This window comes from Macrobrachium nipponense, chromosome 41 (assembly GCF_015104395.2).
Source record: "Macrobrachium nipponense isolate FS-2020 chromosome 41, ASM1510439v2, whole genome shotgun sequence".
Lineage (NCBI taxonomy): Eukaryota > Metazoa > Arthropoda > Malacostraca > Decapoda > Palaemonidae > Macrobrachium > Macrobrachium nipponense.
The window spans coordinates 41,699,432-41,714,919 of record NC_061102.1 but is presented as its reverse complement, the minus strand read 5'-3'; the positions used below and the strand labels follow the sequence as shown (position 1 = coordinate 41,714,919).

General features: G+C 37.3%; 1 protein-coding gene across 1 annotated transcript in view; it reads left to right on the top strand.

Moving 5' to 3' along the window:
- The window catches only part of LOC135212726 (mediator of RNA polymerase II transcription subunit 10-like), a 30,215-nt gene extending 24,873 nt beyond the window's left edge, over positions 1-5,342 (top strand). The window contains exon 4 of the mRNA XM_064246431.1: positions 5,031-5,342. Coding sequence (XP_064102501.1) covers positions 5,031-5,144 — 114 coding nt within the window. The 3' untranslated portion in view covers positions 5,145-5,342. The remainder of the gene's footprint in view (positions 1-5,030) is intronic.
- Positions 5,343-15,488: the final 10,146 nt, after the last annotated feature.

Sequence of the window (15,488 nt, the reverse complement as noted above, 5' to 3'; positions counted from 1 at the left end):
ACTGCCATTCACCCCATCACATCACGCACATGGTGATTGACAAGAATAAATTTCCATTCAAATGCATACAAGTGGAGGCACAATAGTATAGATAGCGGTAGATAGCCGCCCTATCTTCATCGGTACCATGGTATGTTCAGAGGGAAATTAAGTTCCCGAAACATATTATATAAATTTCATAGCCATACCTAATAACCTGCTCCTAATATAATCTTTTAAATCTGTTGGCAAGAAATGGTCCAAACGGACAATGGTTTGCGTCATAGGTTGAAAGGTTTTGATTTCTCTCTGACGGAATCATGTGGAATGATATGCCTTTTGGACACTTGCCAGAAGTATTGGCACAAACAAACGCCATACAAGTTGGCATAATTGACGCTATTTGAATGACAATTGACCTAAAACGTGAGGACAATACCGAGGACGAATATAATACATACAATATGTGTGATTCGCTGTGCTTTTTATTGTGAGGCGACCACAACACAACGTCATTGGTACTAATACTCCAGATGACAACATAGTCGAATCCTGGATAAATGGTGCTCTCCATTGAAGTACCTCAGTGCTAATTTGAAATTAAATTGTAAAAAATGGGATTATGTACAGATTTGAGCAATGGCTCATTTTTTAGCTTATTAAAAGTTCTTTTGGGCAAAATTTTATGTCTATTAACCAGAAGTTCCCCTTTAAAATTGCAGCAGGCCTAGGGCTAGGCCTCATGATACTCTGTACATTATAGTATTAGTAATAGGGAAAATTGTCAGACTTAACCAAACCATGGATATATGAACTATCAGTAACCCTACATGTTGATTTATTAGGCTACATGAATTTATTGTCAAAGAGGCTTTACTAGAAAGCTTATTACAACATTCATTATTTTATAAGCTCAAAAAGCAGGCATGTAATTGACTGCAGGTTGACTGTGATCTAACACATGTTTACTTGAGGTTGTTTTAACATAGTTATAAAGATTTTCATGAATGAAAAAATGTCACTATCTTGTGAAGTATGATCCCCTGTTCTTGTTTGATCCTGTTTCTGTATGGAACACATTTGATGGCCCAGCACTGGGTGCCAGATGTGGCTTTGTTGCTACTGGTCTTTCCAGTCGCTGCCCCTGCCATTTCTGAGAATCATCTCTTAATAATGGCACCTTACATGCACTCAATTGTCACTTGTCTGTCCAATCTCTCCCAGCCATAGATAAGAGATTCAGATCCTCTGAGGGAGATGTGGTCTGTTCCTTTACGCTCGGCTTTCTGGCTAAGAACGAGACTCCTTCCAAGCCCTAGCCCTGTTCTTTCTCCTTAAAAAATTTGATGGACATTCTTGGCCCAGAAGATGAAGAGAGAGAGCCCTTTGCCTTGTAAGGGCTTTGAGATATGACCTTGATAGGACCAAAAGGATCTGAGGCCCATCCAGCAACCTCTGGTGCTCTGTTAAGATATGTTATCTGTGAGTCACACTCCAGAATTCAGAAGATGTTTTACCTGCTTTTAAAGTCAAAGCCCACGAAATCAGAACTTTCACTACCTCGTTGGCTTTTAAACATAGCTTGTCATTATCAGTAATTCTTCAGTCCAATTATTGGAGGTGTAAATCAGTGTTTATGACTCATCATTTGCATGAAGTAGAGACGGTACTTTAAAATTGCAGTACCCTAGGTAATAATTCTGCTGATTATCAGCTGAAGTAAATAGCACACATTCTAGTGCTAAAGTGCTACAAATCCAAGAAAAATTCCAGATTGTCTGGCACATTAGTGTACGTATCTGTGAAAAAGTTATGATAATTTCACCAAAAGAACAGAGGTAGAACAAGAAATTGACAGGATATTGCTAAAAGAGCAGAAATAGTATATGATTAATTTTACAAGCAACTTTGTACAATACTACCACTTGATATCTTAATGTATGCCATTGAGAAACCATTTTCTGCCAGTACTTCCTGGAATGTCTGTAGAAAAAATCTTTTGACATAACTTAATGCAGTCTTTGGTTCCTATAGGACTGAGATGGACTGCTCAGACTGGTTCTCATCTCAGAATATGAAAGATGTATCGAAGTTAATTCTTAGCTGTTAGAGTTGTGTCCTCACAACCACCTTGGCTGTAAAGGATGGACCCACTAATTCCTCTTTTTGATAAGTTCCAGTATAGAGTACTATATGAATTTATTGTTTTTTCTTGAAAATGTTCACATCAAAGAGACATGAGATCAGTGATAAGCCTTAATCAGAGTTTTGAATATAGAGTTGCAATATCCATCATGACTAATGAACAATCTGATGTAGATATCTAATCCTCTTCACAGGATGACATGACCTTTTCAGACCCATAAGGAACATACAAGAAGTGTATACATCCCAATGATTTGAAAGGCAGAAGTGAGTTAAGTTGGAAAGGCTCACATTTCATGGAAAAAAAATTGATTATTGTATTTACAAAATAATTGTTTGAGACCACTGAGCCATATACGTATATTACTTGACTCTTAAGGCTTGCCCAAAGGATGTTTTGTTAAATAAGAATGGAGGTTGTATAAAATTGGAGCAAAGTAGAGCTGAAAGTTAAAACAGCTAGGTCAGGAGAGACCAAAGGCACAGATAAAAAGGGAAATTTAATTAGTACAGCTTGTCACATGATTGCTGCAAAGAACCTTTAGTATCTTTTCTAGTGTATGTTACTAGTCACACTATAAGTGGCACCCTCTACAGAAGTTGAAAAATCCCAAAGAATGGATTAGAGACAGTTATCAAAACATTGTGCAAGGGAGGACTTCAAGTAGAATACTAGTATCCTCTGCTTGGAATAAGAAAAATTAAAATTATTGCCTGGACATTTAACATTGCTGCTTCTGCTGAAAGGTCAGTACTTCTGAGTCAAGCTAGAAACCTTCAAGTAGTCAGATACCATTTTCAGGTTATATAGAATTGCCAAAGATGAGATTGATGCTCATTTTGATCTTTAACTTTAACACTTCTCAGGTAAATAAGGAGACTGGAGAATGAGGGCAGTAACTATTATAATAATTAGATTTTAGTCTGCTCTCCTTCAAGTTACTGGTATGCATAGACTGGACATACCTTTGAATCAGATGTCTCATTGACATAAATACTGAGTACGAAACTTTTTCGGGCATCTGTACTTTCCAGGTTGATCAGTGAACTAATGAGTAGATTAAGTTGATGATCCCTTTATTTTTTTTTTTTTTTTATTTATTTTTTTTTTTTTTGTCTGTTCGTGCCAAGACAAGAGGACCTTCATTGCCTTACCAGTGTTGTGCACCTTTAACTGTAAGGAACCAAGGAATGTAGGAGGATAGGAAAGATACCAAGTTTATAAGATAACAATGGCAGTAATGCAAAAGTTTGAAACTTGTCCACCTCTTCAAATTTCTTTCTTCTCATGCTTTTATGTGAAATGTTAATATGAGGACTGTTTTGTAGTAGTTAGGTTGGATGTGACATACAAATGGCCTGCACATATTTATCAGTGACAGATATTTGGAGTGGGCCATGGCCTAGAGCCCCACACCTCAGCAAAAGAAAAAAATTAATAATAATTATTGAACATATATTTAATTTGATTACTAATAAAAATAATTTTAGAATTAATTAATGAATATACAAAAAATATTTTTAAAAATGTAGTTTCCTTCATCATGGGAATGGATAAAAAAATGTAAGGCCCCTCTTTGCTTGCCCATAAATGAGAGGCCTTCTAAGGCTACCGGCCTCCGGCCTAGACCCCCGCACACCCTAAATCCACCCCTGATATTTATTGTGGCCACTGATATGGGGATTTGTGATATGTGCTCTGTGATGGCTGAGTTTTTCATTTATTAACTCAGACCTCCCTTCTTTTTCTTTAAAATGTCTTTCAAGACATGGACTTTCCAGTTCCAAACTTCTTGGTTTTGATATATTTCCAGGGTTTCAGCTTTTTGTATACTACTGTACTCTTAGAACCCATTGTTTTTCTTTAGCCCCATGGGTTTGAGTGCTTATCTCAATCCCAGGAGTCCTTAAAAGGATCCTTCATTCCATTCAGTAAACTGTAGGGATGTATACAGCATAATTCTCCCTCATAATTTGGAGTTTGGGCTAAATTGTAAGAATTTTTTGGTGAAACAATAAAATTTAAAAAAGATAGTTTCACTAAAGCCCATAACATTTATTTGAAGTGCCCTCTCCCAAACCCTGTTGATTCTTCACAAGTATCAGCTTGACTACTCAAAAAGAGGCTGTAAAACTGCTGGGCACCAGAGGATCCACAAAGCAATAGTACAGTACTGCTGATGGGAAAGGAGTGTGAGGGAAATTTGCAGCTAAAAACTAAATATTAATCCAAATTCTAAATGTATAAGATTTTCTCCAAAAGCCATTAAATGCCATCAAGCTTGTTTCTGAGATGCTGTTGATGCACTTTAAAAATCTTAACTGACATCATTACTGCATGGTATAGTCTTCATCACTTGTGCTATCTTCCTTTTATACCATATTGAAGGGTAATGATGATACAAAAAGTAAGAATTAGTTTCATAGATGCATGTAATCTCTCCATCTTTTTTACAATGAAAATGCATAATAAGCAGAGGTCTCACTGATTTTAGATGGCAAAGCTAGAGTTTTGGTATAATTTTAGCCTATATTTTTTTTCAAAATTGCTATTTTAGGTGTAGTATAATGAGGCAAATTGACTTACAGTAGCTCTCCTCTTGTACAGTTTTTAGATTTTATACATCATCATGATTTAAACTCAGTTCAGACTTCTTTCAGTTGTAAAGATATCCATTTCCTTTTTAAATATGTAATTTCATTTGCAATTTTAAAGTTATCTTTGATCAAAGGTGGGAGATGATACTGTAGTACAAGGAGCAGTCATTATCATTGTTTCTGTTTTTCCCTTTCTTGGGTTAGGCATGTAATGAGTTCCCACAACAGAGTGAGTGAGCTTATTACAATGTATTTTATTTAATCTCTTAAGCTGACTTGACTTACTAATGCATAGTTTTTTTTTCTAGGTCAATGGTCGCATCGATTCTTACAAAAGATTTAAAGCTATGTTATTAGTTGAACTGTCACACGTCTTCCCAAATGAGATGACACGTTATCGTGCTGTGAGAGAGGAAAGTTGAAAGTCGATTCAAATAGAAAATTGTGGAATATTTTAAGGAAAGCTAAAAGCACTTAAGATTTCTATCCTGTAATACATTATATTTGTATACAGTACTTCTTAAGAGACTGTTCTTGTAAACTCTTCATTTCTAGTACACTTATATTGCATTTTTATGTATTCTGATTTGCATGAAGGAAAAATATAAACCTTTTGTATACTTATTCCCTTTTATTCTCTGATGCCTGTTCAGTATACAGTAATATATAATTATCACATAAGTGACTTACCAAACAGTTACATAGCTGTAAGCTTTCTTACCTGGCAGTTCAAAAATTCAAATTTCCTGGCGGCAGGGGCGCTGCCATCGTTCGTGTAGGTGATACAGGACCCGCCCACTTTCAGGAATACCTGGTACTGCTGAGCTAACTACTGTCAATTCGTTTTCTGCCGGCCATGGAGTAACATATGTGGTTCTTCTTGTAGTCCATTTCTTCTCAAACAACCCCACTTCGACCAGTATCGCCAAGTATTATCCGCTCTGGCCCTGACAGGATTCAGACTGTCAGAAACGTCATCAGAGCTAAAGGTTTTTCACGAAGAGCGTCGGAAGCTATTGCGATCTGTAGAAGAAGCGCTTCTGCCAAACTCTACCAGTCGAAGTGGAGAGCATTTAGGTTGTGGTGCAAATGACATAACATCTCTTCTTCTTAGACGACTATAACAGAAATCGCGGAGTTTCTGTTATTTCTGAGGGAGTTGAGGAAATAGTCCACTTCGACTATTAAAGGATATAGGTCCATGCTTTCATTGGTGTTTAAACATAGAGGCCTTGACATGTCGAACGATCAAGATATCAGTGACCTGACTAGATCCTTTAGTTCCTCTGAAGTGTGCAAGTCCGACAAAGTGGACTGAAATTTGGATGTGGTATTAAGATGGCTTTCCAGTCCCCAGTTTGAGCCTTTGAATTCCTCGTCCTTAAGAGATGTAATGAGGAAGACACTGTTTCTAGTCACTAGCCATAGCTGGCAGCGTAAGCGAGTTGCAGGTGATAAGTAAGGAAGTAGGTTTCCCCAAGAGTAATGCAGTCTGCTTGTATGTAAGATAATTCCTTGCCAAGAACAAGGATTCTTTGAATCCTTGGCTTCGTTCTTTTGTTATCAATAGCTTAACGGACATAGTGGGAGCAGAAGACGAGGAACGTACATTATGTCCAGTCAGAGCCATCAAACACTACCTGATTAGGACAGAAACTTTAAGAGGAGAGTCGAACCGACTCTGGTGTTGGGTCTCCCACAGGAGATGAGAGCACCGACCAGAGGCAGTATCTACCTGCAGCTGCTCTCTCACAAGGTAAGGTACTGCAAACATTAGATAATGTGAGCACATGATTGTTGTCTTTTCATAAAGCTGTCCATATACCCACTTTCGGGTAATGTGGACTCAGCTATGTAATTGTTTGGTAAGTCACTTATGTGAAAATGATATTTTTATAATAAAATAAGGTTTCACAATATACTTTCCAAACAATTACATAATCAGAGCCCTCCCTCCTCCCCACAGATGGACGTTGCAGCTCAATGAATTGACAGTAAGTTAGCTCAGCAGTACCGGGTATTCCCAAAAGTGAGCGGGTCCTATATCACCTGCACGATCGATGGCAGCCACAGAATTTGAATTTTTCGACTGCAGGTAAGAATGCTCATAGCTATGTAATTGTTTTGTAAGTATATGTGAAACCTTATTTTATTATAAAAATATCATATTTACAGTCATTATAAAGTATTCATTATCTAGGTCACTCTCCTCAATTGGTTGTCCAATTGCAATATTTTCTTTTTCCAGTTTTCAATTATCTCCAGAGCAGATTACTTTGTGGTGATATTGTAGGTCATACTTATTAGAATAAGGTAAGGTTGGATGAGTGAGGTATGATTTTTGTTGTGCTCCGTCAGTAGTGCAAGCATAATCGTGACAAAATGTGTTAACGTGTTTCATGTTCATATACAATCTATAAATGCAATCAATAGAACAGGCCCAAATAGAATGGTTGATATGTCTCCTACTGTGGTTTCATGACAAAATGTGTTCCATGTATCTTGTTCATAGTATACATACTATAAATAAATCAGTGGAACAGGCCCAAATAGAAGAGTTGATATTTCTCCTACTGTGGTTTCATGGTAGACATGAAGCTACCTTATTTGTGATGAATCTTACCTATTGTTAAAGTTAGCTATATCTCTGTGCCGATTAGGTAAGTTGGCATTCTAACAAAAAATCAAGTGACTGCCTGGATAACTAGTTTGTTTACCTGTTCTCCACCTAGTGTGTTTTGAATGTTTTAGCTCTTGTCAGAATTCTCCTTGCTGCCATTGTATTTAGGTAATTGTTGGTATTCTATGAAGTTTGGTTGTTTTTACACCTGTTTACGGTATTGGAATTTAATTTTCTTAGGACTTTAAGAGCAAGAATTTTCTACTGAATCACTGGTTCAAGTTGGCCAACTTTGTCAGTAGTATTCCAATGGCCAAGGCCCTGTTGCTTCACCTGGCCCAGTTTTTATGCATTGTGATTTTTAATTCTTTAAATCCTCATTCTTATTTAGTAATGTGGGGATGATACTTGTGCAGGCTTGTCTGTCAAAGATGAATAGGTACTTGCTTCTTGAAAAATTTTAGGCCTGGAGGAAGCTTCCTATATGGTAAGGGCTTTCCTTATTAGGAAACATGGCCTCTCTAGGGATTTTATCGGATAATCAAGCTCAATTAATGTACAGTCTCGGCGTAAGAATTACAATGTACAACTAATGTTCATTAAATAAATTGGTAAGCAAACCAAAACCATCTTTATCTCCAGGTTCTGTAGGAAGGACTTTGTAACCAAGAGTTGTTAAGTTTGTTCTTAAGTGTAAGTCCAGGTTTTGGTTTTTTCCCTTTGTCGTGCAACATAAAACAAGAGTTTTAATGAGTGTCATTACACTTTCATACAACATAGAATGATCAACACTACACCTGGTAAATCTTTCTAGATGTCAGGGCTGTGGAAATACCATCAGAGATGCCTAGCAGGTTTATCCTTGGTCAGAAACAGTCTTTGTGGAAAATTTGCTGCTTTGAGTGAAATAAACAACATAATATTGGTTTGATCATTCATTCTATGGAAGAACAGTGTTTTAGTGATTTGGGATTCAGAAAGAACAAACTACCTACAGATGGCCTTTAAATCCAAAAGTATGGCAGTTGCTGTGGGATTTGAGGAGCACTCATTTAGACTTACTAGCATGTAGATGAACAGGAACACCTGGATGATTACTACTTTGGTGGCCCTCAGGCTTGAGCAGTGGAATTTCCCTCAAATTTGGCCTGATTCAGACTCAAAGGCCTGCCTTTGTATATACTCTAAATACTATTGAGCAATTTCAAAGTGCAAGAATTGCTTAGTGTCTTCTGTAGAGCCCTTGTAGTATCAGCGCAAATGATTTTCAGAATTTCTAGTACTCTCAGTAGATGTCTCCATTCACCTCCACTAACTTATGCATCTTCGTAATGAATGGGAGATGTTAGAATATTCCCTCCCAATAAGGGGATTTTCAAGTTATCATAGGATCTATCCTTAAGTGGAAAACAGCCTTGGCCTTGGGTCAGAAGCAGTAGTCTGTATATTGCTGAGGGTATCATTCTAGAGGACTTTTCTGCACTTTGAACCTTGTAGACATCGATGTTTTTCTGCTGTCTTAGAGATAGTAAGGCTTTTTGCTATCTCTCAAAGTTATTGTCCCTTATTTTCCTCGGTATTGCTTCTTGCTTTTAGATCTCGTTGGGGATCATCACCATAAGGTGTGAGATTGAAGCCCCTTCATCTCTATATCAATCTTTCTGGAGTTTAGATGCAGGTCTAAACTTTATCTGCGCAGTCAGCCGTCCAAATAACAAACAAATTTTTACTTGACTCTGCTCAGCTTTTGAGATTGTAATCGACATTGTCAGTAGCTACTGCTGCAGATTGTCCTGATTTCTTCCCTCTCAGATAACAAACAACCTTACATCACGACCTGAAGGGTCAGATTTTTCAGCTGTCCTCATTTTTTTGGAGAACTCTGTGAACCTGTTTCTTGATTTTGGTGCAACCTCCTAACATGAGAGCTGCTACAGTAACTCCTACCTACATAATTTGTGGTACTTTGCGTTACTTGAAATAAGAGTTGCTTTAATACCTGAACCATTATTAAGTTGATCAAATGACACTGACATACCATATGGAATAGAATTAAATTGTTTAAAGTCATTCAAATCTTTCCTAAATGTTATAAGTCCTTGTTTTCTTGGTTTTGTCAACCGTTCATTTTTATCCAACTGACAAATGCAACAGAGGTCCCAGTTGATATAATTTTGAACTGACGTGTAATTACAGTGAATCTACAATGTGCATCCACCAGGTACCCACTGTTAACCATCAGTACACTGTACCCAAGTGTTCATGCAGCAGTCCACTATCTACCACATACATTATTCAACTAGTTATCATCATGCACTAGTCTGCTGTTTATCACTATGCTCTTGTTCACTGTCACAAACTTCCACCAATGCAGTATCTATATGCTACCATGTAGTAGTCCATTATTTAGCATCATGCTCATTCCACCGTGCTGTACTTCACTAACTATGAGCATGCATCTAGCCATTGCATAACAGCTATTGCCATCCACAAGTCTCCTTGCCAAAACACCTGAAAGCAAAAAAAAAAAGAAAAAAGTTTAATCATGTGATGATTTTTTTAAATAGCTATTAAATTTTTTTTCTCGGCATGTTTATGCAAAAACGTTATGTAGAACAAAATAATACACACTTTATGAAAGAGAAATATTTACCCTACAATTTCATCTCCATGGTAATTCATATAAAAATGCTTCATTCTTTAGTTACTGGAGGAAAAGTAATCGTGAAATTGATTTTTTTCATTTATGGAAAAATGTGCCTCCATTCAGGGTGATTTATGCAGAAACTATTATAATTACAAGAATAACTCATGAAGACTGTGTAGAATTTAATTTCTAATTTTTTATATTTGTGTACATTTTCAATGCAACACAGTTTTGGAGAAAAAATTAAAAATATAGAAAAAATGCCTTCTGCAAGGTGGTTTTTCCCCCGAAAAAGGGGTTAATATGGGCAATTTTCTTGGCACACACTAGAATTCGAAATAGTATAGTATAACCTACGTCTGGGCCAAATTTGATGCTTTTAGATGAATCTGCACGATCAAGTCCCTAAGCTCCCGGACCATATTAGGTTGGTTATTTATGGCATCACTGATGTTACCTGGTGTAATACGATCTCTGAAATAAAACTAGATCTTTTTTATCCTTTGAGAAACCTAGAACATCTTTATTAAAGGTTAATCCTGGAAGAGGCAAGTTAGCCTTTTGTTTTGTGGTTTTAGGAAACCTAGATGTCATCAAAGGTTAAGCTTGGAAGAGGCAAAATTAACCTATTGTTTCATTGTTTTAGAAAACCTATCTGTCTTTGCCAATGGTTAAGCCTGGAGGAAGCAAAGTTAACTTTTTTTATGGTTTTAGAAAACTTAGAATGTATTTGTTGAAGGTTAAGCCTGGAAGAGGCAAGTTTAGTTTTGTGTTTTTAGAAACCTAGAACGCCTTTGTCCAAGAACACAAGGTCCTCTGTGACATATTTGATTAGGCTAGTGCATTAGAACTAGCTCCATATGTTCTACCTTTATTGAAGGTAAACATTCTTAATGTGAGCAGCAGTTGTAACTTCAGTTGGTGTTATGTCAATTTTTCACTTCAATATAGAATTGGTGTGGTGCAGTAGAAGTGCAATTTGGTTTTTATCCGCTCACTACCTCAAGTATGCAGAATCGTGTTTGAAAACAGCAAAGCCTTTAATCTGCTACTAGTAGCCTTTAATCTGCTATTAGTAGTGAATAATCTTTTCCTGAACCAAAAAAAGAGCAATCCTTTAGGCTCTTTTGTTTAAATCCCATGTTTTAATATTTTGGGGAGATTGAAAGTACAAATTTTGTATAGGAAGCATACCTTTGTATCATAAAGGTATTTATTTTAAGTGACTTGTTTTATAGGGCTTTTGGGCCCAGGCACAGGGGTCCCCTCATGCCGCTTCTGTTTTATTCTGGCTAAATCAGAGAGGTTTCCCTCACAAGGCTGTTCTTTGGTGCACATGTATGAGAGCTTTGCTCCCTGAATGGAATCCAACTTCTGGTGGTAGTAAAATCCTGAAAGGATTCTGGATCAGGTAAGAATGTTTTGGGTTTCATGCAAGAAACCTTTAGCTGTATTGGCTGAGCAAATTTTTGTCTAGCTGCACTACCCATTGTCCTCTTCTTAATGTGGGAAGCAGCTAACTTTAACAGTAAGTAAGATTCATCTCAAATAATATAAATTTACATAATAAAATGTATTATTTAGATAGTACTTACCTACTGTTAAAAAGTAGACCCCACCCAGCCTCTCACAACTTCGTTGGCTGTCAAGGAGAATTCTGACAAGAACTAAAACATTCAAAACACACCTGGTGGAGAACAGGTAACTAGACAGTCATCTGGGCAGCCATTCGATTTTTTGTTTGAATGCCGACTTGCCTAATCGGCGTGCAGATATAGTGAACTTCAACAGTGGGTAAGTATCCAAATAATAAATTTTATTATGGAAATTTATATTAGATTATTATTGATCTAGGTCACAAATTGAATGGCAGTACTCATTCATGCTGGTAACAATTCCACAGTACTGGATTAATATCCAACCGCATCACTCAGAATTAATTCAAACTGAGAGCAAGTCTCACACATAACTTGAAAACTCATAAAGCTCAAAACTGATTTAATGATGTAAAATACACTTTTTCATACAGTTCCATTATTCTTCTATGTATATACTTGTATCATGGTTCCTTGATGTTTCAAGAAATATAAATTTTTAGTTTGTCAGACAGAAGAAAGATAAAGTATGGCTGCTGGGTATGCCGCCTCTGGACCTTTGTTTTTACCAGTACATAATCTATTTTCATAGAAACATCATGAAAGGTAGCAAGATTTGAGTCTGGAAGGAGGGCACTCATTGTGTGATAAATGGATTTGTAAGAAAAAGTTGTGTTGCAAAAATAAGGCATGCAGTATATACAGTGTTCCCCCTGTATTCACGGGTAATAGGTACCAGACCCACCCGTGAATAGTTGAAACCCCTATAAAAACACTTAAAACTGACTATTTTGTTAGGTAACACTCAAGAAAAACCCACTAAAAATTCATGCCTGTTTTTTTGATAGTTTTATCACAAATAGTGCATTTTATGATGAAATTTATATATATAAAAGAAAGGAATTAGTGGATATTCCTCATAGAAAAATAACACGAATAGGCAAATTTTCAGCGAATAATGGGGGTATGTGTTCCAGAGAGAAATTTGCGAATAGTGAGTCCGCGAACACGGGGGAGTTCACTGTACATATACATATATATATATAAAGACAAATTCCATGAAGGCAAGAGAAACAACAGTTCTGCAAGGCCTTTTGACTTTTTGTCCTTTATATATAAATATATATATATATATATATATATATATATATATATGATATATATATAGTATATATATATAGATATATATATAAACATATATATATATATATAAAATATATATATCTATAATATACATACAGGCAGTCCCCAGTTATCGGCAGGGGTTCCGTTCTGGCAAGATGCTGATAAGCAATTAACCGAAACTTGGTGATTGATTGCACTTATGGTGCCGACATCTGGTTTATGGCGCCTCCTTTGGGTATGTTATGGCGCCTTAAGGTGCAGATGACTGGAATTCGGCGTGTTATAGTGTCATAAATTGTCAATTTTATGGGGGTAGACAAGCATCATAAAACAAGATTGCCATTAACCGACTCGACTGATAACAGTGGACTGCCTATATAGGTAGTTCCCGGTTATCGGCGGACCCGGTTAATGGCGATCCGGTTTTATGACATGTCTGGCCCCATAAAATCAGCGATTTATGGCATCATAACTGGCCAACTTTCAGTTATTGGTGCCATAAGGTATCGATAATAGAGTTATGGCGCCATCACATACATAAAAGAAGTGCCATTAAACAAATGCTGAGAATGGAACCTCTGCTGATAACGGGGGACTGAATGTAAATACTATACAGTGAACCCACTGTATTTTTGGACTCCAGATTCGTGGACTCGCGTATTCACGGATTTCTCTCTGGAACATTACCCCCGTTATTAGCGGGAAATTCATGTGTTCGCAGTATTTTCTATAAGAAATATCCATAAATTCCTGTTTTTTTTAATTTATTTCATCATGAAATACACTTTTTGTGATAAAACTACTAGAAAAATCAGGTATAAACACTCATAGTGGGTTTTTCTTGAGTTTTACCTAAGAAAATAGACAGTTTTAAGGTTTTCATAGGGGTTTCAACTATTCGCAGGTTCTACCTATTTGTGGGGGTGTCTGGTAAGCATCCCCCACTAATACAGGGGAACACTGTATATATGCATTAAGCTACAAATATCCTTTAATGTCTAATTCGGAATTAATATATTTTTATATAAGTTAACCGAAGTGGAATTTTTTAATTAATAAGAAATTTGTCGGCGTATGGGCGCGAACTATGGAACCAAGAATTTAGGAGCTACAGTAAAGCTCTTTACCCACAAGGCTATCCCGAGAGGTATAAGTTAATGCTGCCTCTCAATTACAAATCCCTGTTGTGCTCAGGTATTTGTTGTTTTAGAGTCAGCACCAACCCCCCTCGACCTTGGTAACTTTTTAGTAATTTTGTCGCACTTAGCCATATTATGAGTCTTTTCATATTGTGATTCATATATACACATTAGAGCTACAAATGTCCTTTAATATCTAATTTGCTCTACCTTGGAATTAATATATTTTCATATATGTTAACCGAAGGGGAATTTTTCAGTTGATAAGAAATTCGTCAGTTTGTGGCCGCGAACCACAGAACCAAGAATTAAGGACGAACAGTGAAGCTGTTTACCCAAAAGGCTATCAAGAGAGGTATAAGTTAACTCCACCTCTCACCTACAAATTCCTGTCACTCTCAGGTATTTGTTGTTTTAGAGTTGGCATCAACCCACCTCAACCTTGTTAACTTTGTAGTGCTTTTGTTGCACTTAGCCATATTAAGAGTCTTATCATATCACCGTGATTCTTATATATGCATTAAGCTACAAATGCCTTTTGTTCCATTGTCGTATACTTACCTCGAACTGCTTTTATAGGAGATACCTGGATTTGTCAAATTTGGAATTGACCAGAAAATTCAAGTTATTCGCCTTACCTTGCCCGACTTCTGACCTCTCTCACCAGTCTCCTTGGTCGCTGGTGTGTTGACACCTATAACTTGTCTGTTACTGGCCCATTCCTTTGTGCTTCCCTTGTGTCCTTGTGTGTGTGTCCTGTGCGTGTGTTGTCCTTAGTAGTAATGGAGTCCTCCCAGTGGCATTGCCCTGGCGTCGGTGGTAAGGTGTGCGGGATTTTTCTTTGGCCTCCAAGGATCAACCCCCACTCTTTGTGTGTGAGATGTCGGGGGCGGCCTTGCTCAAAGGAGGCCACGTGTCGCGAGTGCGCTTGGTGGGACGATGTTCAATGGGTCTTGTTGACCACGAAGAGGAAGAAGAAGGCCAAGTTGCCATCAAGGAAGACCTCATAGTTGCCCTCGGCAAGCAGGAGTGGGAGTATGGAGCATGTTGATTGCCCTCCATCAGCCTCCACGCTCCCAGCATCAGCAGCGTCATCGTTATTTTTTTCCCCCATCTCCTCCCAGCGAGGAGACCCGGGTGAGTCCGCTCCGTTGCCGGTTCCCTTCTCTTGAGGGGGGGACCGAGGAGTCCGTTTCTCCCAGCCAGGTGATCCAGATGAGCAACAAGGCCTTCCTTAACCCCTTCGCCACCGGCCTGCTGCATTGCTGCAAATGCTTGCATACCACATGAGACCCCCTGTCGACCGCGAGTATCAATCATTACTTGCTCCCACTAAATTTTATGTTATTCATATTTTTCCTTTATATTCTTATGTGAAAACATTGTGTGTATGGATATCAATGAATATTTTTTACCCTATTGTCAAAAAATTACAAAAAATATAGTAAGAATATCGGAAAAAATAGGAATATTTAGTGGAAAAAGTAATTGCAGAAGTAGGAACTGAAAAAGTAATTGCAAAGTAGGAACTGTTATGAAGTAGCAGAAATAGTAGTAAAGTAATAGAAATAAAGTAGCAGAAAAAGTAAAGTAGTAAAATAGTAGTAGTGGTAATAGCAGTACTAGTTTTCTTACTGAAA